The sequence below is a fragment of the Thermobia domestica genome, chromosome 11, assembly GCF_964235325.1.
Source record: "Thermobia domestica chromosome 11, izTheDome1.hap1.1, whole genome shotgun sequence".
Lineage (NCBI taxonomy): Eukaryota > Metazoa > Arthropoda > Insecta > Zygentoma > Lepismatidae > Thermobia > Thermobia domestica.
Genome location: NC_137464.1, coordinates 64,130,360 through 64,158,194, shown reverse-complemented (window position 1 = coordinate 64,158,194; position 27,835 = coordinate 64,130,360). Strand labels below are relative to the sequence as shown.

Sequence of the window (27,835 nt, the reverse complement as noted above, 5' to 3'; positions counted from 1 at the left end):
GTCACGCTGCAAAAACTGTGAAATCATGGTTTGAGGAGCATGACCAGGAGCTATCACACGTCCCCTGGGTCCCACAATCACCAGATCTGAACATCATTGAGCCATTGTGGTCTGAGTTAGAAAGGCGTGTTTGGTCTCATTACTCTCCACCAGCATCCCTGACGGAACTGGAGCATGTTTTGGAGGAACATTGGTACAAAATTCCACACACCACGATTCAGGAGCTGGATACGTCCTTTACACGTCGGATCGAAGCTGTTTTGGACGCAAAAGGAGGCCCCACACCATACTAGATATGATTTTCACACTTTTGCAAACGTTTTAGATTTTTTGTCCAACCCCTATATATATATATACAGATGGTGATCAGAAAAATAGAAACACCTGAACGAAATTGCAACTTACCAGATTAATATGGTGTCGGGCCACCTTTCGCCTTCAGAACAGCCTTGATGCGACGTGGGATGGAAGCATAGAGGTCGTGAATGGTAGCAAGTGCAATTTTACAACATTCCTCGTGCAGGGCATCGGCCAGTTCTCTGAGAGAGGATGGAGGTGGAAATCGTCGCCGGAGTCGTGTTTCCAAGACTGACCACAGATGTTCAATTATGTTGAGATCTGGGGATTGGGCGGGCCTGGGGAGGTGTTGAACTTCATCCCGTTGTTCCTCAAACCACGCTGCAACAACGCCAGCTGTGTGAATGGGTGCATTATCATCCTGGAAGATGGCGTCATTGTCCGGGAACAACATCCGGATCATAGGATGCAAGTGGTCTCCTAAAATTACGACAGAATCGTTGGCAGTGATTCGTCCGCTAAGTGTGACCACAGGACGCAATGAAAACCATGATATGGCGGCCCACAGCTTCACCGAGCTGCCGCCATGTTTTACAGTTGGGCGGAGACACTGCAGATCATAAGCTTCTTTGGGCGTTCTCCACACATAAACACGGCCCGTGGTTGGGAATAGGGTGAAGAATGACTCATCCGAGTCCTCAACGGTCCAAGTTGCATGGTCGCGGCACCATTTGCGGCATGGGAAAGCGTTATGGTCCCTGATGAGCGGTTTGGCCCGTACAACACGACCCCGTAAGTTCATGTCATGTAATTCTCAACGGACTGTGATTGTCGAAATAGGGTGGGGGAGGTGCTGATTGAGTTCCCCCGTCACTTGCTCCGCAGTGGCACGACGGTCCTGCGTGACAATGCGCTTTAATACCCGGCGTGACCTGTCACTCATGATTTTCTTCCGCCCACTGTTCCGCTTCCCCGATGTGGTTTTCCCGTGTGTTGTGTAGACCGTCATCACCTTCGACACTGTTCCACGCGACACACCTAACACAGTAGCCACTGCCGTCACACTTACTCCACATAACCGCGCACCAACAATTTGTCCTCTTTGAAAATCTGAGAGATCTCCCATTTTACACTACCTCCGTCTGCTGCAGCCACTGGACACTGCTGTTCCACTGCGCCTGACGTAGTATGGAGACCGACCTAACAACCCATCACCAGCGGTCTAGCGCTGCGGGTGCCACGACACCACCACCAACCCATACATCTGACGTGTTGCCAACTACAGGTGTTTCCATTTTTCTGATCACCATCTGTATATATATATATATATATATATATATATATATATATATAATATTTCATGAAACCTCTTGGTTTGGGAGAGGACGATTACACCTTGGATTCATAATTCAGGTTCGGTTTAGTACTAATACCAAGACAGGGTCCCAAGAGAGTGAATTAAAAGTGTGAGCATCCACTTCCGAGAGGGAAGGGGGCCCGTGTCGCCTTCGGCCTTCCGTTACTTTCCGGTAGCTCAAGTATAAAATTAGTTAAAATGTTGATATTGGTTGTGGCCAAACCGGTTCGGGGTATCAATGAAGCTAAATATATGAGTACCCATATGTGAGTAGGAAGAATAATTTCATAATCATGTTTTACTGTATGTATTAATTTATTTATTGTGTTAAACATATAATAATAATAATAATAATAATAATAATAATGGAATAGTAATTTAAACAGTCGCAGACTTACTAAAATTTGAGATTTTCCTTATACACAGTAAAAGACGAGAGCAAAGTAAGACATAGATTTTAAAATGTCATGTGGACCCGGCATTTCAGTATGTTGACACACTACATTAGTACTTTTAGGTGGACCGAGATACCGTCATGCAACAGTGTCTTTTAATTATTTTGCAATTATCCAATTATTAGTTTTTAATGAAATTATGTTCAGTCTACTAGATTATTACCAATTTTAGTATCTTTCATTGTTGCCAACCTCACTGTGAACATGTTAAAAGTTCAGTATCACATATACCAAGCATATGATGTAAGAGATTTAGGCCCTTCACACACTACAATACTGTGTGGTCGAAGATGCGCCACTTTCTTGTGGCAGGCTTGTCGCGGGGTAATGAATTCCCATTTCTTACAATGGAGGGCGTGGGATCTTCGCACACTACGCGACAAGCGTGACACTGTGGGAGGCTTGTCGTCGGAACTTGCCACCTGACACAAACTAAGACCTTCGCACACTACGCGACTTCGTATGTATAAGACGCGCCACAGCTCCATAATTTGTCTTTTCAGCAACCAGATAATCATTCTGAAAGATGAGCTCAATGGAAGGTTTCGACACAAACTCTTTCATTTCAGAAATTTAGGCACAACCTAGTGTATGGAACTCCATCAAAGATTCCTATAGCAACAGAATTGAAGAGACGAAAGCGTGGGAAATAGTGTGTTGTGCATTCCATACTGGATTCATTGATATGCCATCTGCATGTTGTCATTTTGTTCTTACATTTTCTAAAATTCGGTACCAAGCCAATGAACTGCTTGGTGGAAATTGCAACATTAAAACTACATTGTTTATCGCTTCACTTTACTACTTCAAATTAGATTTTAAAAAATAGCACATATGACCAGATATTCCCAAATATATTTTACACATAAAGGAACTGCGATTCCCCAGTCCAATATGAAATTTTATAACATTTCGTTATTTTGTTATATGTTCTGTCTATTTAATATGCATACTGTACGAAAATATGAAATATAATGTTTTATGAGCACTTAGGCATAACACTGATGCCTCATGGCACTCCATAATGAAATCTATAAGGAGAGGCTGCGAGGCATGAAGGTAATACCTCATGTATAGTCAGTGGCGGATTTAGCAATATACTGAATAGGCCGCGGATTTAATCCACGGCTCAAGGAGGACCTCGTCTGAATCCTTCCTTGTTCTGCCTTGAAAAAAGTATCACATTTCCGCGACACGTGAAGTCAGTCCTAGCGTCTGTGGCGTCGCGGATGTGTGTCGAGAATGTCAGCGACGCGACGCGACAATACAGTTTGTGGCGTCGACACACGAAGTGGCGTAGTGTGAGATAGTCCTAAGATGTCAGCGCTTAATTAAATCACATTCAAAAGAAGTGAAAAAAAGAAAAATTCGTTTAAAATACTAGAAGTAATGCTCTGAAATCCTTTCAGAATTCAAGGAAATTAAGTGTAAAATATGTCGAGATAAATAGATAGATAGATCGATCGATACATAGATAGATAGTGAGAGAGAGAGAGAGAGTTTGTTTGTTTGACTAACACAGTTGCAGATTTTCCTTTAAATATAAACTGATTATAGACCTCTAATTAGTTCATTTCTTTTTGTGAATAATTTACATAAATAGCTAATTGACATATATTGCTATATATATCACAATACTAACGTAAATGTGTTTCTGTAATGTTCAGTATTTTTTTTTTCTATTTTTAAAATCCTTATCAATATTTCAGGTAAAAATTATTGATTTCCTTTCTTCGAGATGGTTTTTAAGCTTAGATTGTGTTATATGTTTGTCTAATCACATATTGTAATATGTGTTTAAGCAGTAATGAATCAACTATAAGAATCTGTGTATTCCAGTTATTATATTTCATTATTTGTTTAGTAACTTGTAACGAAATTCGACCGAGTTTCTGTTGTTTGTTTAATTATTGAAATACACCGATTTTTACAATTGATTCATTACCACTGAATATGTGATTAGCCGAACATTAACACAATTTAAGCTTATAAACCATCCCGAAGAAAGACAGTTGATAATTTGCGTGAAATAAATATTGATGAACATTTAATGAAAAATATCGATAATCACATAAATACATTCAGGTTAGCATTGTGTTAAATTTGAACAAGTTTAAATTAAGGTACTAATATGATTTTGTGTGTGTGTGTGTGTGTGTGTGTGTGTGTGTGTGTGTGTGTGTGTGTGTGTCTGTCTGTCTGTCTGTCTGTCTGTCTGTCTGTCTGTCTGTCTGTCTGTCTGTCTGTCTGTCTGTCTGTCTGTCTGTCTGTCTGTCTGTCTGTCTGTCTGTCTGTCTGTCTGTCTGTCTGTCTGTCTGTCTGTCTGTCTGTCTGTCTGTCTGTCTGTCTGTCTGTCTGTCTGTCTGTCTGTCTGTCTGTCTGTCTGTCTGTCTGTCTGTCTGTCTGTCTGTCTGTCTGTCTGTCTGTCTGTCTGTCTGTCTGTCTGTCTGTCTGTCTGTCTGTCTGTCTGTCTGTCTGTCTGTCTGTCTGTCTGTCTGTCTGTCTGTCTGTCTGTCTGTCTGTCTGTCTGTCTGTCTGTCTGTCTGTCTGTCTGTCTGTCTGTCTGTCTGTCTGTCTGTCTGTCTGTCTGTCTGTCTGTCTGTCTGTCTGTCTGTCTGTCTGTCTGTCTGTCTGTCTGTCTGTCTGTCTGTCTGTCTGTCTGTCTGTCTGTCTGTCTGTCTGTCTGTCTGTCTGTCTGTCTGTCTGTCTGTCTGTCTGTCTGTCTGTCTGTCTGTCTGTCTGTCTGTCTGTCTGTCTGTCTGTCTGTCTGTCTGTCTGTCTGTCTGTCTGTCTGTCTGTCTGTCTGTCTGTCTGTCTGTCTGTCTGTCTGTCTGTCTGTCTGTCTGTCTGTCTGTCTGTCTGTCTGTCTGTCTGTCTGTCTGTCTGTCTGTCTGTCTGTCTGTCTGTCTGTCTGTCTGTCTGTCTGTCTGTCTGTCTGTCTGTCTGTCTGTCTGTCTGTCTGTCTGTCTGTCTGTCTGTCTGTCTGTCTGTCTGTCTGTCTGTCTGTCTGTCTGTCTGTCTGTCTGTCTGTCTGTCTGTCTGTCTGTCTGTCTGTCTGTCTGTCTGTCTGTCTGTCTGTCTGTCTGTCTGTCTGTCTGTCTGTCTGTCTGTCTGTCTGTCTGTCTGTCTGTCTGTCTGTCTGTCTGTCTGTCTGTCTGTCTGTCTGTCTGTCTGTCTGTCTGTCTGTCTGTCTGTCTGTCTGTCTGTCTGTCTGTCTGTCTGTCTGTCTGTCTGTCTGTCTGTCTGTCTGTCTGTCTGTCTGTCTGTCTGTCTGTCTGTCTGTCTGTCAGTCAGTCAGTCAGTCAGTCAGTCAGGGAAACTATTTTTGCACAATCGTTAATGTTGCAAAACACTCAATATTATTGGAACTTGTCTTTCACTAACTCATCTAATGTTTTAGAATATCCCTATGTAAATGTACATGTAATATAGAAATTCTGATCAGGAAGTCCTACTTGCTTACTATGCAGTAAGAAATTAATAGATGCCTAGATAATAGATGATTCTTGAGTGGAGTGTTATATGTTGATTTGAATTGCTAGTTAGTTTTTGTTTTACTTAGTAATAAGAAGTTCGTTTTTCTCGGTAGGTTTGCTAGATCACGTGACAATCCTGATTGGAGTAGCTGTTGGTGAGGATCCTGTTGGTGGTGTAATTCATCAACCGTATTTTAATTATAAGAATGGATGTGAAGATTTAGGAAGAACCATCTGGGGAATCCAAGGTGTTGGAGTGAAAGGTCTCACTCCGTGCACTGCTCCACAAGGGAAGAGAATAATTACTACTACACGCTCCCACTCCAGTCCTTTGGTACAGGCAGCACTTGAAGCTTTACAACCTGACGAAGTTCTCCGAGTTGGAGGCGCAGGTCACAAGGTATATCCTCTATTAAGTAACTAATTTGCTGCTATGAATAAAATATAGAATGACACAAGTACATTAGACCTATTCATGTACTTAGTGATATGTACAATATAGCTTCAATCAAAAAATTAAATTTATAATATGTAACAATATTCTTAACTGAGAAAAAAAAATATTGTTACATATTATAAATTTAATTTTTTTTCAATAAAGCTTCAATCAGTAAATAAGAATGACATTGCTTTAAAGATAATCTTAAAATTTGTTTCTCATCATTATACGACGGAGTCACAGTGGCTCAGTGGTAGAGCGTTTATCTCTGGTGCATGGGTCTTTGGTTCGATCCCAACTTTGTAGTGGACAAACCATGTGCATGGGTTTTCTCGAAGTTTTCCCGTTTCCTCCCACTTTCTTCATTTCACCATTTCATTCGTTTCTCATCATCAGTCTCCTTTAACCTAGCCGGCATAATCGTGGGACGTAAAACTTAAAGTTTTCATTTCATTTATACGACGAACATGTTCTGTTACTTTATTGACATGAACAACATTAAGGCGATAATCGAATTCCTATCTATTTGTTTCAGCATCTCCGTTGTTATGGCTCCAGAACAGCAACTGTAGGATTTGTAGTTCAGAGTTGTTGTTGGTAGTTAAAACGTAATTCTTACTTTATTTCTAGAAGAAATGTTTGCGACATTAGATCATATAATCTTGGGGCTCCCATAAGAGTACCAAATCATAACGTTATTTGTGACTAATTGTTCCGTATGCGTAACGCACGTTTTTTCTGTGCATGTGATTTCTCGTTCGATTACCAATGGAGGTTCATGTCTGATTGGTTTGAATTCCACTTAAGGCATAGATGAATCTCACATTTTGGTGTTGAAAAAGGTAGCTAGCCTCCACTTACTCAAATCCAAATGATGAATCATATATATTTTCAGCAATGACCCCATCTCATATAGTGTCGACATCGAGAACAGACATTGAACTTAATTATCGCTGAAGGAGAATTTCGTTGAGGTGGTAACAGTCATTTACGTTCTCGTCTTGTTCGGCAGCTAGTGGTTAGTACCTTTGTTTAATTGGGAAACAGTTTTGAAGCAAGTGTATATTGTAAGGTTCCGCATGTCTACACGTCATGCAATAACCATGTGTGAACTACACGTGTTAATAGTAAATAAAAACAAGCAGACGACGGTCCCGAAGAGGAATCACCCATCATCGCCAACAGTCGGAAGGACGAAGATCACCGAAGGAAGCCGACACTTCAGGATAAAAGGGAGCTGCACGCCTCGACCAGCATCAATCTCCACAGGTTGATCAAACCACCTAGCCCTAAGGCGCCCGGCCATTGAGTTGCCCTACCCTCTCACGACGCTTGGTCAATTGAGAGACACCTAATCCTAAAGCCCTAAGACGCACGGTCATTGGGTTCCTTCTCTCTCTCACGACGCCCGGTCACCGAGGGAGACACCTTAATCACACAAAACTTAACCCCTCTCACGACGCCTGGTCAATGAGAGTTACCTCATCTCAAAGCCCACGACGCTTGGTCACCGGGTTCCTACCCCCTCTCACGATGCCTGGTCATCGAGAGAGAGACCTCATCTTAACCCCTCTCACGACGCTTGGACACCGAGAGAAACCTCACCTGCAAAAGCCCACGACGACGCTTGGTCACCGGGTTCCTATCTTAATTTTACCCGATATATTAGAGGAACTACTTATAAATTGTGTATTTAAAAAAGACTTTTTATAACAAAAGGTGAATGGAAAGTCCAAATTCCGAGTACATTAATTGCTCTACCCTTATAAATTGAAATAAATTTCACAATGGAGTCACAACGTCAAAGGGAATAAGTCAAAAATGTCATTTTTTTTTTTTTTTTTAATTTCACCATTCGATATCATATGACAAGAGCTTCCTCTGGTAGAAACGAAATGGCTTTATCGCTCTTAGTTTGGGAGTTATGACGTAACAACTCTTCGGGACAAGTCATAATCATGTACTTCTTGTGTTGGTAAAAGGGATAAGTCAGACTTATTCCCTTATACAGGCAGAAGTGTGTATATTTACTTTCAAAATACAACTCAGTATAAGGGAATTAGTCAAAATGTATGTTTCGTTTTCGGTTTGTTTCAAGTTTAAAACAATATTGGCGGCGAGTCTTTGATGTTTGTTTAATGCGTAAAACGTCAGAAATATATTTCCCTTAACAATAATCGCATAAGGAAAAATACTATATTTATTTTCTTGCCGCAAAGAGGAAGAAAAGAAACAGTCAGTTTAACTTTTATTGTATTTAATGCGATCGAATCATTTCAGTTTTTTTTTTTTTTTTTTTTCTCACAGAACGTAGTATTGTACTTGAGCACCTTGTGTGTATATCTTTAGTTGAGGCCTAGTGTAAAATGGATGAACGTTCCATTTTTGATGCTCTTAACGAGCCGCCGGGATCAATTTTGGACGATATTTCTCTTTCTGGATCAAGTTACCATCCTGATGAAACTGAACTTTCATCTAATTCTTCTAGAAAGTGTGATGAAAAACTTTGTGAACCTTGAACAAAGAAGAGGATGAAAAAATCAACATTTTCTGAAGTTAAAAGACGAAGGAATGTATCTAAACCTATGAGTGTTGCATCCAAAAGCAGGAAAGAAAAAATTGTCACTTGTTTTTAATGGTAACTATGTTTCCGAAAGCTGCTTTTCTTATAGTGTCCGGAACAAAGATCAATGTGAGACTGAAGTCAGTGAAGGACCAAAAATGACTAGAACAGAAGCTAAAAGACGAAAGAACCTTGGAGAAGAATATGTTTCTAGAAAAGGAAATGTTATGTCAGAAAGGAAAGCAAAACCTCTTTCTTCATGTCGTATGAAGTGTAGTAAAAGACTAACAGAAGATCAGCTTGAATATATTTTTTCGGGAATTTTGGAATCTTGGAGATCATAATGTGCAATCGCAGTATCTTGCAGACTGTGTGAAGTTAATTCCAAAAAAAGTTGTCAAGACCTTGGACACCAAACCCACGTTCTCGAGAAGTCACGTGTCAATATTTTGTTACAGTTGGTGAAAATGTTGTGGAGATTTGTAAAGGTTGTTTTGTAAAAGTGTTCTCAATTGGTGTTAAATACATTAACGTTATTATTGAGAAGAAAAGATCATCTCAGTCAGGCATAATTTCTTCTGATAAAAGAGGCTTCAGAGCACCCCCGAATAAGATTTCAGGAGAATGTTTGGCGAATCTGCGTTCCCATTTCGAAAAACTTCCCATATGTGAATCTCATTATGGTCGAACAAACAGTAATAAGAAATATTTACCAAGCTACCTCAATAAGCAAATGATATATGAATTATACAAAGAAGAGTGCAAGTCAAGTAATCATACTCCAGTAAGTTATACATTTTATATGAAGTTCATGAAGAAAGAGTTTAATTTTATTTCCGTCAAAGCGCCTAAAGTAGATACTTGCAAGTCATGCTATGTGCTTCAAATGAAAATAAAGTACGCGTCATCCGATGAAAAAGAAGTTCTAAATCAACAACTACTGAATCATCAATCTAAAGCCGGAAATTGTTACGAAGCAAAAAGACAAGATAAACTAAAATGTGAAAGTGATAATGGAAAGACTGTGGGAATTACTTTTGACTTACAACAGTGCCTTCCAACACCCAGTTTACATACAAGTGTGGCATTTTATAAAAGACTTTTGTGGACTTACAACTTGACAGTTCATGCGTTCAATGACAATATAGTGATATGTTACATGTGGCATAAAGGAATTGCTGGAAGAGGTTCAAATCAAATTGCGTCATGCATGTTTTCCTATATCATGAGCTTGCCAGATTTAGTGACACATTTGATAATGTACTCTGACACTTGCGGAGGACAGAACCGGAACATAAATTTTGCAGCAATGTGTTCTTATGCTCTAACCCAGAAGGACAGTTGAAATTAATAGATCACAAATTTCTTGAACCGGGCCATACACATATGGAGTGTGATAGCGTTCATGCCCGGATTGAGAGAGCAAAGAAAACATCTCAAGTAGAAATTAGGATTCCACAAGATTATTACCAGATGGTCCGTATGGCACGAGGAAAGAAGCCACTCAAAGTAGTTGAAATGAAGAGAGAAGACTTTCGATCTTATTCCGAAGTTCTGAGGACCAGTCTTGTTCATCGCCATCAGAATACACATGGGGAACAAGTAAAATGGCTTGACATACGGTGGTTACGATACGGTAAAGAATTTGGACTTACTCAGTACAAAACGTCTTGTGATGAAAAAGACAAGTTCCTTTGTATGGATTTGCGACGCCGTGGGTCAGCATCAGTGAGAAACGTACCAGTATCTGTAACCTACTTGGGACCCAACCCTATTAGTTCGGAAAAACACAGAGACTTAATTTCACTATTACCTTTGCTGGATCCAGTCTACCATTCATTTTATACCAGTTTAACTTCATGCAGAGGCGTTCCTTTTACAGACCCTAGTATTATAGATGATGTCGATGATGAGCACGAACAATCAGCGATTAACATATGAACGTTGGTATGAACACTTGTGTATATTTTATTACCTTGATGCAGATATATTTCTAACACTAGAATAGACATATGGATATTTTTAAAGTTCTATGGACTTTAAAAAAACTACTGATGTAACATTAAAGTTGCTTAAAATATGGAACCATTATTTAAAAAAAAAAAAAAAACAAAAAAAAAACTACTGATGTATGACTTATTCCCTTTGACCAGTAATAATAAATATATATATTATATTTGTATATCTGAAAAGGTAAAAGGAGATAAGTCAAAAATGACGTCATTGCCACTCCCCATTGAAACTAAATTCGAAGCATTGCAGCTAATACGTAACAAAAGAGTATGAATGACAATATATGTCAAGATCAACTTGATGTGTTAATTAAAATAGATACAATATAATACAGAAATCCAGCAAAATTTTCAAATCGCTCTCCTGAGAAGTACCATTTTTGACTTATTCCCTTTGACGTTGTGACTCCAGGATATCCAATGCCATAAAAACTTCACCTGAAAAACAGCTCAGAACATTTGGTTTAAATCCTTTATTAGAAAACAACAGGCATGGCGTTAAATTGTTTTCTAGATCTGCATGAGATGGCGAAATTCTGTCCCCTGTCCCTTGATATGAGAGGTTGTAACAGGTACATTCATAATAGACGTGCAATTTAAGCCAAATTGTCGTTAGTGTGATTCTCAGCTTTCGAATGCTGAGTGGGGCGAGTTGACTTCCAGGAGCTGTGTTGAAACTCTCACTGATTGTGAAGAGACACGCCATTGTTCTATGCTTTTGCTTTTGTACAAATCTTTTTTTCTCGAACCGACAGATTCTTTAATCATTGGATTATTTCCATATCATATTGAAACTCATTGCAACCTGTCAGTGCACACATAGAAAAATTTACTACTTAGAACGCTTTACATATTGACCCTTTCCATTTTCTCACATGAGTGAATGCAGAGAGCATATACTTAAATGAAACTTCTAGTGGTAATAATCAAGTACTCGCTTGTTCTCCTCTTTCATTTGGCGTATGCAGACTCATTATATAATACACAATAAGCAAATTTGAATTAATAATTGCGAAACTTACTCTAGTATTAAATTAAGTGCGATAATTCAGAGAATTCTATTGTGGTATATTTTAGACACTGAAAAATATTACTTCTGGGGGTGCTTCTGGATTGGAAACTTCTGCCTTGCAATGAATCCTTCAGTTTTGAAAACAGAAGTCACTGGGATATATTTTGTGAGACTATAATGGATGAGGGACCACTTCCATGTTCTTATCCTGTAAATAGCCTTCTTCCTATCATGGAGACCATCTTCGCTTCATCCAGCTATCGAGGGACCTAACCGTGAACTGACCTTGACAACTTCGAGTTTGTCAAAATTTTTTTCACCATGCAATGAGACAATTCTTTTAAGGTTACAGATATCCTCATCGGTTGTCCTTTTGTCCTTCATGACCAACGTTTCAAGAGGAGCAATATTTTTTTGAGGTGGTTGCACAAATTAGGCTTTCCGATCGTGGCAGATCTTCAGAGGACCCGCGCCCCCCGTAAATGCCCACATTCTTCAACTAGCGATGAATATGGATATCTTTTTCACAACATGTAGACTATATGTTTAATAGGCACCTCTGTCCTGAAATCAGTCATTTCAGGTCAGAATCTAAAAAGACTTTCTTTCACAAGCGAATATATTAAAAATGAAGTAGATAGATGCTTAAAATTTAAAGTCTAAAGTTAATTCAGTTGTAATTATATTAATGTACTTTTATTAGTTTTTGAAAAATGGCAGAAGGGAACGTGCTTTTAGTACACACCTCGTAGTGCATTCTCTACCATATTGTCTCGTTTCAAAGAGAGCTGAGTTATAGGACCATGCCACTGGTCTCGACAGGGAATAAATACGGATTGTATTGTTATCTATTTCCCCAGTTCGATTCGAGCTGCTAGATAGTATGATTAAAAAAGAAAATAAAGTGAGTTTCATTTCACAATGTGGAACTGCAATAGACTTTCGAACTATAGAAATTCAATACTCAAACTTGAAGTAGTACGTCAATAACAACTATCTGCAAAGATTAATAAAATCAAACCTAGAACCTGTTCTTCGGACGCTGAATCCGTATCAGAACTCGATATGCCTTACTGTTCTTGTTATTCTATGGCAGTAAAGGTTCATTCTAACCACTTCCAGATTCAGAGTTAAACCGATATATATATATATATATATATAGATATATATATATATATATATATATATATATATATATATATATATATATATATATATATATATATATAAAAGCTAATGGACAAAGTCGTTCTATAAGACTTCTGAAACTTATGCATAGCATAGTTTGAAAGTTTAAAATCAATATCCAACACCGGAAATCAAATCTAGGGTCTATCAGTTACGAGGCGACGTTCCATATCGCCTTTCTGAACACAGTGCTAAATCTGAAGCTCTGGGTTCATTTCTGGGAAAGTTTTCCTTCCTTACTGTAGAATCAATTTCAGACATCATTCGTCGAGACAGGACTTTGGTATAGTGTATTTTTTTGAACGTTTACTTTAGAACGAGTAGAGTTGGGTATTCTGCTTGTGTTTTAGCTAATTCAGAAAGAAACTCAAACCTACCTTTATACTTCGATGTTTTATAAATTTAATTGTGTATTTCAATCTGCTCGAGATCTTTGTCATTGTCAGAAACTATTTCCTTGCATCAAGGAAAACTTGTCTCATATCTTTTTATCTGGCTATAATGTACTTTCCTATAAAATACAGGTTTATCACATAATATTCCAAAGTCCAATTTGGGAACTTCTACATTAATCGTTAATTTTGACCAACACGTTCTTTCACACTAACTAGTGGACTAGTATTAAAAATTATAGTAACAGTTAATAGGTGTTAATTAGTAATGTAATTAAGTGTTTTACGGAATACTCTGTGATAAACTCGTATTTAATAGGAAAACACACTAGCCACATATGCCAGATGCCAGGCAAGATCTTCAAGCGACGCAGAAAAAAAATCTTAAGCAAATTGAAATATACAATTAATGCTTAAAACCTAGAGATACAGAGCTAGGTTTAAGTTTCTTATAAATATGTACCCTGCAGATTCAGTCAGAAAATAATTCAGAAAGAGTTGAACCCATTATTTTAGGGCATTAATGCATGTAAAGTTTCCTAAATTAACATGTTCGCATTTTGCTTTGTTTTTATGAAAACGGATGAAAACTATTTCTATAACATTCCTTTATTGGTTAACAAAATGTATAACAATCAATTTGATGTATTCATGTTCCATCTAAATTAGTGTGTGTCAAGTTTTGAAGAGTTCTGAAGTAATATTTCTAAAAATTTGTAAATTTTCATCTCTTTCTAATAAGGCATTTCATACGTATTTTTTCGGAGATCACAGTCGCATTAGTGTCGGGAGTATTTAAGTATTTTGATTTAGGATACAGCATGGTGTTAAGGGTCATACTAAATAAGATTCGTGGCATTGCCCTTTTATTTTAAAATAACACTGAAACATAAGAAAATTTTAATTTAGTTCCTTAGAATTTAAAAGTCAGTGCTAAGATGTTCATATTCATAGCTGAGAAACACATTCTGGACATAATATGACGTTACAACATTATAATGATGAGGGTAGACGATGACTAAATAATTAAAAGCGCTCACCTGTGGTCCCTGGTTCGATCGCAGGCAATGAATTTGTGGAGGACAGTATCGTGTCTGTGTTTTTTTTTCCTAGCTTCTCGCGTTTTCTCCTACATTCTTATTTCAGTAATTCTTCTTAGTCTCCAGATCCACGCAAGGATCTTAATTCCACAAAAATACGCTAATAGATTTATGATTGTTACTTAACCCTAGGAACACCAAGGGTATTTTTAGGTTACATGGAACATCAACGGGGGGACCTCTGAGGCTCACAGCATAAACGTCATTATGTCGCACGGAAAATAGTTTATTTTGTCTGATATGAACTTAGGATATCTAAGACAACATATATTTTTATTCTCTATTATTACTTGGTTTCTAAGTACAGTATTGCCAACTATATGTATGTAATTGTTTAAATTACCATTTTGTATTTGTCAATAATTTATTTTTTTAATGCAATTAGAAATGTTATAAAATGTAACAAAAATAATTTGTGGGCCTCCGAGCCCCCTCCCCCTCCTTCCTGTTCCTTGGGTTAATATAATGGCAGTTGGGCGAAATCAATCTGGAAGAATGATTAATTACACATATAATGTATAAATAAGGAATAGTATAATAGTATAATATACCGTATATGTATACTAGCGTACGACTTCTAAAAATAATATAAATAATTATTATATAATTAATACATGTATATAATAAATACATGTATAGCGTGCAATGGAATGTCACATAAATTGTTAGCAACCTTGTTTGTTAAGCGTAAAACAGCTTAGTTACACTTACGTACTAGTCTCATTTGAAATTTCAAATTTCTTTCAAAGAAATGCCGCCGTATTCAGTGGTTCTCTGAAATTTCACGTGCATTATTTTTCACAAACCAAATTGACGTGTTCTACTAGACATTTGTGAAACAATTAACTGAACGTGGATTAGTATTGATGGCACGTTAGTGTCTGCAGTCAACACCCTATCCTAAGTAAAGGAAGTATGTCAGTCTGTGTCACGCTATCGTGGATTGTCATACAACCTTGCTTAAGAGATTTGAAATGCTGGTTGTGGAAGGACAAGAACAGAATGAGAATGCTTCGTAATGAACGGCAAATGTCTCACTACATCACGCTAACTCCTAACAGTCAACAGTAGAACTAATAGATATCGCTGCCTACAGGATTGTTGTATATATCGAAGTTATTGAATAATTGCATAAATAATGTGGTAGAATTGAGTGGTTGGCAAGAAATATAAAAAAAGAAAAAAGTTTTAACTAAATACAATTTTAACTTACAGCGTATAGTGAGCCGAAGGTTTGGACTAGTTTCTGTAAAATACTAGCAAAACTAGCTCACTGGCAAAAATTACAGCGCAGCTACTATATGTAACCAGCAGACAGAAAGCTGTAATCTTTATGCCTAAAGAATTTCTTTAATGCCTAAAGAATTTGTATCTTCTTTGATCTAAGTTCTATAATATACATTGAAATAGTACATCATTCATTCCCTTTTGATAAGAACAGTTTAGATTATCTTTAGTATACTAGAGACGTTTTTCTCAGGTACAGTTTCAAAATCTCCCAGTCAACTTTGTTCATAATCAAAAAATAACACCCAAATAATGTCAACAATCAGCCTTCTCACCAGCACAAATTATCCAACAATATTGTCTTTCGAGGTTGCCTTATGCCTGAAACTTCATGAAGCAACTGAAGCTCTGTAAAAGAAAAATAAATAAATAAAGAGTCAGACAATTTTCAAATCTTATTTCGACCTAACACGTATGCGAGCATTTCCCCCCTTTTCTCGTGTTAAATTTTCATGGTTGTAAAGTAAAAACATCCTTTCATTAGCTTTTCTGCAATGTTAAGCTCTATGGTTTAATTTTTCCAGAAGAAGAAAGAAAGAAAAAAAAAAAAAAAAAAAAAAAAAAAGGAGTGATTGAATGAAAGTCCACAACCTACACACATACAAAAGCGGCAGAAATGCTCCCAAAATACAACACAGAAAACTATCTACTTCATTGACTGCCTTGCGACCGACCATAAATAAGCTGTACACTGACTTCTGTGACATCCTGTGTCACATACTGTGCGGTGGCTTTTAACAGCAACTATACACTAGGAGAGCATACAGACTATACTTAAGATTATTTTCAACATAAAATCATGGTAGTCTGTTAAAAAAAATCCTGTTTATGTCAACAAGCAGGCAGTGTATGCCGTGTTTTAATATTCTTGTAAAGCGTAGAGATGTTTCTAATGTTGCAACTGTCCAAACTACAAGAAATTGCATTTATAAAAACATAATAAAAAAAATTCGTCTATCAGAAGTTGTATCGTCGTGTATCATACTGTTTTATTTGATTTTTGCAAAATGAGGATTCCGAATGTTGCTGGAGGTCCCAAAGATTTTATAGCAGTCATTTTATATACATCCTTACTCTAATACATGTTGCGTTCTCGTTTTCTTTCTTGCATAATTCCGATTCCTGACAAAGGAGTGTTGCATTTATATATATATTAAAATGTAATGGTTAGGAGGTTAACATTGAGGTAATGAACAATGTTTGAGCATGACGATTCCTGGGAGAGAAATGGAAAAAAGAACAGAATTGTAGCTTCTTCCATAATTTCAATCCGACAACAATGGATATCATCTGGAAAGCATTGACAGTATGACTTGATATTTGGTAACCATAAAACGATGCAGATTATATTAGCGTAAGAGAGAGAGAGAGGGACACATTTTTAATCTAATTCTTAAGGAGATGAGTAAAATACTTATTTTGTTGATTGGATCTATATGAGTTTTCCTGTACAGTTTCAGCCATTTATTGTGTTGCCTTGTTCGGTAGGTTAAGTCACTCAATGAAGATAAATTCACTTTATAGACACACTTTTAACTTTTGGTGTAAGAGTTCTAAAATTTTACTTTTAAATCTAGTGAGAGCAGAGCCGTAGCTAGAGATTTCGGCGCCCGGGCGAAGTAGAATTCGGCACCCCCCTACACTCACGACACCAACCTTTTCCTTCATTTTTAAATTTTATTTTATTTTATTTTATATATATAAGCAGCTGCTTTTGTTGTACTATGTTCATTTTTTTATCAAGCTGCTTGGACAGACCATTGCAACAGCCGAAAGCGGTTATTATGTATTCTTTTACAAATAAGAGCTGTCTGCAAGAGGCATATTTTGAACTTTTTGTTAAACTTGACAAAACTACCTTTGATTGATATACAATTCCACTTGGGGAACAGTTATGGAAATTTGCAGTACAACTATTGATATCATTTCATATTATCCATAATTAAATGACATTTGAATACATTAGAAACTATGTGTTTTAAAATGTTCGAAACGGGCGACAGCATTAATTTCCAGTAATAATTAACTTTCGTCATTTTATTCTGAGAGACCACAAATAGCATTTTAATTTTGATTCTTTTAATATCAGCAATTAGAGAGTTAAATTTGTTAATGATAGACTTTCTTTTATTAAGGATTGGTGGTGTGATATTATTGTTTTAAGTGTACGTGCCCCAACAGAAGAGAAGGATGATGATATAAAAGACATTTTTTAAGAAGAAGTATCACGGGTATTCAACCAAATTCCGTGATACCATATGAAAATTCTGTTAGAGGATTTCAATTCGAAGCTAGGGCGACAGAGTGTTTTCAAACCGGTTATAGGGAAAGAAAGTCTGCATAAGGAAAGTGATGACAACGGCATTAGTTTCGTGAACTTTGGAACATCAAAAACACTTATCGTGAAGAGTACAAAATACCCACATCGCGACATTTATAAATACACATGGACCTCGCCAGATGGAAGAACACACAATCAAATTGATCACGTTTTAGTAGACAGAAGAAGACAGCCTAGCGTAATTGATGTTCACTCGTTCAGAGGACCCGACAGTGGCACTGATCACTATCTAGTAGCAGCGATAACAAGAGAGAGAGATTATTATTAAATAAAGAGAACATTCATCTGAAAACGGAGAGGTTTAGTTTAAAGAAATTAGAGAAGAACCAGGTGAGAGGTGAATACCAGATTGAAGTGTAATAGATTCTCGCTTTTAGAAAGTTTTGAGAGCACTAATGTTGAGGGTAATTGGGTTCAAATTGGGGATAGTATTAAAATTTCAGCAAGAGAAAAATTGGAGCGCACGGAAATACGTAGGAACAAATCATGGTTCGACCAGGAATACACCAAACTAACGGAGAAGGGAAAATAGGCGAAACTGCGTTGGCTACAAAATCCGAACGACATAACTACACTAAGTTTCGTTGACATCAGACGGGAAATTTCCAAAATGTTTAGAAGTGAGAAACGCGATTTTTTGAAAGCTTAAATTAATAAATTTGAAGATAATAGTAAAAGAAAAAAAAATCGAGACCTGTTCAAGGGCATCAACGAATTTAGGAAAGGGTATCAACCTCGCGCGTGTATATTAAAGAGAGACGATGGAACAATTCTTACTGATACAGATAGCATCTTGAATAGATGGAAAAATACCTTTGACGATTTGCTTAACACGCAGCCAAAAACTAATGTTCATGGAGAAAGGGAGATGCACAGCAGAACCATAAATTTCGGAGCCTAGCCGAACAGAAGTAGAATTGCTATAAAGAAATTTAAAAAACACAAATCTCCGGGTGTAGACGAAATTCTGGCTGAGTTAATTTTAGCCAGAAAGGAAAATTGTGGAATAAGATACACAAATTCATTCTCATCTGGAACAAGGAGGAATTACCACAAGAATAGAAAGAATGAATGATTGTCCCAATACACAAGAAAGGCGACAAAGCGGATCGTAATAATTATCGAGGCATTTCTCTTGTGTCAACATCCTATAAAATCTCAAATATTTTATTACCAAGATTGATCCCAACACGGATGAAATTGTTGGAGATTATCAGTGTGGATTTAGACGAAATCAATCAACTATTTACCAGATATTTACCATTCGACAAATAGTCGAAAAAAAATGGGAATACAATACCCCGGTACATCAATTATTTATTGATTTTAGAAAGCTTACGTACAACGTTCTTGCAGAATTTGGAATACCGAAGAAGCTAATTAGATTAAGATGTGTTTAAATGAATCCCAACTTCGAATAGGAAAATTCTTGTCCACGAACTTTCTCGTCGAGAATGGCCTGAAACAAGGAGATGCCTTGTGAACATTATTATTCAACTTTATTCTGGAGTACGCTGTAAGGAAAATCAAAGATAGCATTCAGGGCCTAGAAATGAATGGTATTCACCAGGTTATGGCGTATACTAATGATGTAAATCTGATAGGAGATGATAGGAGAACAATAAAAAGAAATGCAGAGACATTATTAAATGCTTGCAGGTTTAGAAGTAAAGCAGAAAAAACTAAATACATGGAAGTTCACTGGGATCATAATACTGCAAATTATGGATGCGTCAAAGTATTAAATATTATTTTCGTAAAAGTGGATACTTTCAAGTATCTAAGATCAATAGTAACAGACCAAAATCATATCCACGAAGAAATTAAATGTCGACTAAAAGCAAGGAACTCGTGTTATCATTCAGTTCAAAATCTTTTGTTGTCGCGAATTCTGTTGAGGAATTTGAAGCTCAAAATATATAGAACAATAATCATGCTTTTGTTCTGTATTATTGCGAAACATAATCGCAACCTGAAAGTATTTGAGAATGAAATCCTGAGACGAATATTCGGATCCAAGAGGAACGGCAGTCATAAATGGCGGAAACTTAATAACGAGGAACTGAATAAATTACACCCTTTAACAAACATCATTAGTCATCAAATCTAGGAGGCTCAGGTTGGTAGGTTATGTAGCGAAAATGAAAGAAAGTAGGAACGTTTTGACTGGAAATCCAATGAGAAAACATCCATTAAGAAGACCTAGACGCAGATGGAAGGACAATATTAACATGAATCTCACAGAAACAGGAATACGAAGTAGAAACTGGATTCCATTGGGTAAGGACAGAAGTCACTGGAGTTGTTTTATGAACGCAGCATTAAACCTCCGGATTCTTTTAGGCCAGGGTGCAAAATTTCAAACTCAGACGAACACGCCAATCCAAAAATGATGATTGGCAGTATCTCTCATGTACACATTGAGAAATCCTCCCCCCCCCCCCACACACACACACCTACGGTCTTTGGTTTGACAAAGAAACAGAACCATGCAGGGGCGGGCGCGTCCGTTTGGCCCGGCGGATTACCCGGCCCGACCCGACCCTGCCCGTTTCAAGTAATATCAAACTGGATCGGGCCCGAACCGGGCAGGGCACATTCCAGGTCGGACACAAATGCTATAGGGCTGAACCGGGGACATGCATTTCCAAGCCGGACCGGCCCGGATACTCGGAAAGACGGATGGGAAACTAATGTTGTCAGCCTATGTTAATCGTAATGTGTTTGGGAACTGACTTTTATTCAAGACTACAAAGTACTGTAATACTACTACTATTAATACTTCTACTACTACCACTTCTACTATTACTACTAGACCACTGCTAATACTACTACAACTGCTGCGACTTCGTGTCAGAGTTGACATGCCTAGTGGTACAGAATTTACCTTTTAAGTACAGAAAAAAACTGGAGAAATGCTAGTTATTATGGCCGGTCTGCGTAGAATGTGAACTGATGCTTGATCTACAACGGTAGCTCAGTAGGTAAAGCACTCACATCTGGTGCTAGAGGTAGTAGGATCAATTTCTGCTCGTGCTATGTGAGCTTTGTGGTGGACAAACACCGTGTGCGTGGGAGTTTTCGGGATGGTCCCGTTTCCTACCATTTTTCATTCCACCAATTCATCCCATCATCATTCATACGGCCTGAGGCGTAGTTACCTAAAGGACGTATGATAAAGTCAAGTACTTGACCTACTAAGTAAATTTGGTACGCTACCATTAGACCACGGAGGCCGAAACCGTGAACTGGCGTGTTCATACGATCAATGCAATTTGTAGTAATGTTCAATTAGCAAGGCAAATACCAAATGGTGTTACATGTTCCTGTATTGTTTATAGTATGATACAAAATATAAAATTTGCCAAATTTAACAAAATATAATGATCAAATAAATCACCAAGACGCCAGGGTCGATTAGGTGTTCCTGGAACGGTGGCTTAGTGGTTGAGTATTCACCTCTGGTGCATGGGGTCCCTGGTTCGATCCCAGCTTGCGCCAAGTGAACTTTGTGGTGGACAAACACCGTGTGGGAGTTTTCTCGGCTTTTCCCGTTTCCTCCCATTTTATTATTCCATCATTTCATTTATTTCTCATCATCACAGTGTCCTTTAGCCTAGCCGGCATAACTTGGACATAAAACTCAAATATTTCATTTTCATTGTTTTGTTTTCGTATTACTAGTAAAAGCAGTAGTGGTATTCGCTGTCGTTGGCAGCAATAGTGGAATTACCACTAGTATTCGTAATCGTAATTGTAACTAATATTAGCAGTAGTAGTTGTAATATTAGTACTACATACGGTGTAGCTGTTTTACCTATCTTCTCTGTTACTGTAACGCACTAATGAATGTAGTATAAGACTTCTATGTCCATGAGCTGTATTATATAATAAACATGGCTGGACAGAGCAAGTACAGATAACAAATAGACAGACGGAGTAGGGATATACAAAGCAAACCTTGGGTAACCTTTCACACGATTTTCCCATTCGAGAAGGACAAATAGATATTGCAATATTATGACGACACATTTCACATTTTCTATTGCTATATTGAAGGATTGACTTTACATATAAGACTTGGTTGTTCTCAGGCCGGTTACCCCCGACCCGTTTAGAGCCGGGCACAGAATACAGATCTATCCGGGCCGGATCGTCTTCGGGCCTGGGTTTGCAGGGCTCTGCAAACAAAGAGATTACATCAGAGCATAAAATTTCAAAATCAGATAGTTAGATTCAGGATAATTAATTTCGAATTGGACATATCATATACATGTAAACCATTTTTACTGAAAACTGGTCGCCAGCTCTAAATTTCTAGTTGCAAATGGCGACCGGAAATTTTGCGCCCTGCTATAGACCATAGAATTAGTTAATTCTTTTACGGTAAAAAATATTTTGTGAAATATAACGGAAATTCAGAAGGTTTGTATTTTGGCTGTATGTAGATAGATAAAACAGAGCACAAGTGATACGTATGCACAGAAAACATATCCTGGCGATACAAGTAGTTGATGGAGAAATGATCCCAATAAATTCCTTTAAATTAGAAGCAGTATTTCATATGTCAATGGAATAATAAATAAATAAACTGGTAGTGATTAGTCTTTGAAAAAGACTAAATTCGTTGGGTTAAGTTCTGACCCTTTTAGTCCTTATTCTACGATCTCGAACATGTTATTATTCCCCTTGTTTTTAATATTCCCGTGCAAACAGCAGCTTGCGTCTCTCTCTTCACTCCTCTTATTTTCATATCTTCATTGTCATCATCGTGATTAATCCGATTGGGTAGAAAAGTGTGATTAACTAAGCAAACTTATCAGCATCACAACGCTAAACACGTATTTCAGACTTGACCGTTTCCGATTTTGAAAACGCTCTTGCGTACACTATAAATCATTACTCGACACCTTGTATATCACATCGTCATCAACAAATTGAATGTAATAGCTTTCTTCAAGTAAGAAGTAAAAATTTGTTGTGATTGTTATTGAAAAGTTTTATTTGCGAGAAGTTTCGACAAATGTATTTCTTTGGAAACTGACAACAATATTGATGTAATAGGGCGCCAATTCTTTTACAGGGTTCTGCGTCGTTGACTCTTTTCTGACACCTTTTCTTTCTTCTTGCTCGTTTGCCACCCCGCTCGCCACCCTCCCTAGCTACGGCTCTGAGTGAGAGTTCTTGATAAACTAGTTGTTCATATAGAAAAAAAAAAAAAAACCCTCGATTTCTTTACGAAAAATATTAGATTAACGATTCCTCTGTATATATTCAGAATGTGATAGTTTCTTGTAGCCACTGCTTCTTCATTTCTTGTTGTAACTTATGTACTTTAAACATCAGTGCAAAAATTGAATTGTATTTAGTGATTTAAAAACTTTTAAGTATTTAACCATTATAATGTTAGAAATGGTGGGTGAGAAAAGAACACTTTTAGATATTATTAGGAAGAGGAAGAGAAACTGGTTGGGACATTGCCTAAGAAGAGATTGTATCATGAGGGACGTCCTAAAGGGTTGAGTGGCGGGAAAGAGAGGGAGGGGGCGGAGGAGACTACAATTAATGGATGATATAAAAACAGAAAGATCATACGCGAAGACGAAGAAGTTAGCGGAGGACCGTGGAGCATGGAAGCTTCTCAGCTGCGGCAAATGACCTGCCAATAAAGGCAGAATACCTATGATGATGAACCATTATAATACACTAAAACTCATATGAGTTTAAATTTAACGTTAACGCGTTGTGGCCGCTAATCTACTGCAACTTCCGTAATCACGTAAAATGTCAACGAATTTGAGTTTTAATGTATTATAATGGTTTACATGTTCAGCAATGTGTTAAATCATTAATTATAATTTAATTTTTGCACAGATGCTTAAAAGTGTATAAATTACACCGAAAAATGAGGAAGCAGTGTCTAAGAGAAATTCTCACGGTGCTTGGGCTTTCACATTCTTCGTGTATGCTGAAGAATCTTTAAAAGTTCAGTTCTTTCTTAAAGAAATCGTCGTCGTAAATTTTTTTACGTAAATAATCAGTTTATTAAGAGGTCGTACCTCTGTTTCAAAACCCGTGTCCCAAAAATGAAAAATGTGTTCATAAAGTGATTCGATATTCTTGTGAGTGATTTAACATGATTAGGCCACGGAATAAGTGGTCGAAACAGTTCAGAATCCTACAAAACAATCAGTGAAGTAGTTGTTTCAGTTATCTCCTTTCACGATATTGGAGAAAAATAAATGAAGAAATAAAAATGATGAAATTCGTAGAATATAATACTTTAATTATTTCACTAACGTATAAATTAATTTCAGGTGCTATTACTGATGGAAGGGAAAGCACATGCATATGTGTTTGCCAGCAAAGGATGTAAGAAGTGGGACACATGTGCTCCAGAAGCTATTTTGAGGGCTATGGGTGGTATTCTCACGGATATTCATGGAAACAAGTATTGTTATCACAAAGACGTTCAGCATCAAAATACAGGCGGTGTGTTAGCAACAGGCATTGGGGAAGACCATCAATGGTATGTGAAGAAAATTCCTGAGAATGTTCGAGAAGCTCTGAGCTAATTAGCGGAATTAAGGACTGTACTTAAGTTTGGCAGCTTTGAAATTAATTAAAAAAATACTTGAGATGAGGGGAACAAATTTTATTATATGTATATAATCTGGTGATTACTGTATAATTGTCGAGATGTTGTTAATTACTATATTACCCAGCTGGTTTGGGTAATATAATCATTAAAATGAAACATTCTTTCGATAACCTATTTTTGATGTATTTACCGTTTGTTGTAATGTTTTTTGTGTGATACGGCTGTTTGGGCCGATTGTATCAAGAGCTTATAACGAATCAGAACATTCCGAAGGATTGTATTGTAAACACGCTGTTTTAAAGACTGCAGTATCGTTTTATATATAAAGAAGGGAAAATACTTTTTTAAAAAGTTTAGAGCTTACAATAGGCAACTTTTTTTTTATTTATTTAATTTAATAGGAAATCTCTTAGTTCTTCTCAGTTTCCCAAATTGAACATGATCGATATTTTACGGTAAGAGAAGAAAGCTTCCTTGCCATTGACATATCCTGTGAGTGTGGTGTAAAGCCAATAGGGTAATTGAAACATTTGCAGTTAGGGGACGAGGAGTCTGAGTTTTGATTAATGTAGTTAACCAGTCATTCGTATGTTTCATAATTTTCCATAGACCTTATATCAGAGACACCTGGGAATTTCCTTTCTCTACTTGGTCAGTAAACTTTGAAAGTAAATAATGCGCCTGTCGACAAGAGTAAGTGTAAAATGTTGCGAAGTACAGTGTAACTTACGATAATTTCCCTACGGCAGTATGTATATTTATAATCAGTGATTGTCTTCAAAGTATGAGATACATGGAGAAACTTACCGAACGTTAAGAGTGTAGTTTAGAGGTACTTCTTAAAAATGTTAATACTTTTTATATATAAAAAAGTATTATTATTATTATTATTATTATTTAAAGACAAATTGTAAGTTTATGAGGCATTATTTTGTTAGCTAGTGTATTTTAATACACTTTTTATAAACATTTTCTCTTAACTATCGATAGAATATTAGTTGAATCATACTAAATGTGTGTTTATTGATTTTTAACAAAGCAAGAGACCTTAATATAACTGTGCATAATAAAACTGTAAAATCATAACCTTCAAATGATACTCTTTTCAATAATTTTTACTTTACATATTAAAATGACATGATTTCAATGTATACACTTAAAAAGTTTCCGGTTTTCGGTGATTATTCGAGTTTAAGTGTAATTAAAGCAGAAATGACTTCATGCATGTATTGATTGCATAAAATGGCAGACCTTTCCGCTGATCTAATGGTTAATACACGCGCTTATATTGCCCGGCCCAAACTATTTCCAGTTAACAAGCCTTGAAACTGAATGCCTTGCGGTGGTTCGGATTCCACCTTAAACTGTAGGTTCACGTCTCATAGTCTCGGTGCTGAAAGGGACGCTAAACTCTTAATTCTATCCAACCAACCAACAAATGACGACTTTTGTTCGTCCTGGATTTAAAAAATTCCTGAAGAGCTTGGGGATTTTTCATGTATTATAAAACAGTTGTTAAAAGTACTAAAATTCAACAGTAAAGATGTCCATGGTACGGTATTACGTATTATTTGGAAACAGTTGAATTAGTACTAGAGCGTTTGCTTTTAGAGCCCAAGTTGAAACATGTAACTTGGTGGACCAACGTGGGTGGATTTTGTTTAGGTACTTCTTTCTTATTATTTCATTCATTTATATTCATAATTTCTGTTAATCAACACTTTAATATCATTTCACAAATTTATATAAATCAATGATAAAATATAATACTAAAGAATGTATACTGTAATACCTGCTCTATAGATTTGGTTCATTTATACTGTCCCAATGTTACAATTGAGGACTTGGAATTCCAAATAAGTGATACTCTCTTCTCGGTATGATAATTTGATTTTTATTTGGTTGGAATGACTATATTGCGTAAAAGTATTTTGCGGTTTGTTATAATTACATACAATATTTTTTTTAAAAATGCACAAAATATTCATAATAATTAAAACACTAAAAAAAAAAAAAAGTATATTTTAAGTACTTTAGATAGAGAGAAGGAAAAGTAGGGAGAGCCAGGAATACGTGGTAACATGATCGTATTATAGATTGTAAATGGATGAAGTTTAGTGGAGGAAGACAAAACTAATAGGATGTTACCAGAAAATAGAAAATTTATCTGTATATTACATACCAGAAAATAGACAAAACGTAATCACACAAATAAGAAAAGTATATAAGCTCTTTGGCTAAACGCTTCATATATATCAGTAATCGTTTTATTTTAATCATTGTCTTACTTATATTTGCGCAGTGTATTTGAAATTGCTACAACGAAAATTTGTGTTGAAATTATTTGACAGTATGTTTCATAATGGGCAATAGAATCCATCACATTTCGACTTATGCTTGATTATACATATTTCTTTTTCTTCTTCATCTTTGTTTCTTTAGTATATCTTTGATGTCAAACCATTGTATAAAATATTCCGACAAGCATAAAGGTAAAAATCTTGTAACAACCTGTGTTATTACAAGGCAGAATCTTGTAATAACATTATAATAAGAAAATAAAATGCCTCATGTTTACTAAAGTTCAAAATTAAGTAATTAGTCTGTGAACATGTTCATATTTATTTGTGTGCATAATTGGATCAAGTCAATCCTAACTTTTAGGAAGATTGTTTCTCATGTTCTGTCAATTGTTCATTCTGAAGAAAAATAGAAGATAATAAGTAACTCTGTTTTCGTTGAATTAAGTACTTTTCAGACATTTCAGCTGTCATGTCTAATTTTTACCGTATATTTAATGTAACTGTACTGTATTCTAATACTTCGTAAAAAAAAAAAAAAAATTGTGCAAAATTGTGTTAAGGCATTAATAGCCTTAAATGGTCGGAAATATAGCTTACGAAACCAATTAAGGTACTGTGAACCTACTATGAGCTGTTATATGTGAAGAACGAAATAAAATTAAAATTCTATTTATTAATTTACTTATTTTTCGAGGACTGTAGGGATTAGGCAAAAAAACAAGTGAATTTCGTTTCACAGCGTGAAACTACGGTACATTTCAAACTGTCGAAATTCAAAGATAGGACTTGTTCCTCGGACGCTGAATCCATATCAAAAAGCCATTTGTCATGTTTTTGTGTTATGGCGATAAATTTTGAAACCGGAAATGGTTAATTTTAACCACTTCCGGATTCAACAGAGAGTTAATAGAGGACATAGAACCTACTCTTGTGAAGCTGAATTGATTGCAAACAACTCCATCTCGATATTTCGTACCATTTTTGCTCTATGGAAATCAGTTTTGAAACCGGA

General features: G+C 36.6%; 1 protein-coding gene across 3 annotated transcripts in view; it reads left to right on the top strand.

Moving 5' to 3' along the window:
* The window catches only part of LOC145664113 (3'(2'),5'-bisphosphate nucleotidase 1), a 59,329-nt gene extending 31,833 nt beyond the window's left edge, over positions 1-27,496 (top strand). For all 3 annotated transcript variants that reach the window (XM_081730476.1, XM_081730475.1, XM_081730474.1), the window contains exons 5-6: positions 5,699-5,985; positions 24,237-27,496. In XM_081730476.1, the coding sequence (XP_081586602.1) occupies positions 5,699-5,985; positions 24,237-24,494 (545 nt within the window). In that variant the 3' untranslated portion in view covers positions 24,495-27,496. The remainder of the gene's footprint in view (positions 1-5,698; positions 5,986-24,236) is intronic.
* The last annotated feature ends 339 nt before the right edge of the window (positions 27,497-27,835 follow it).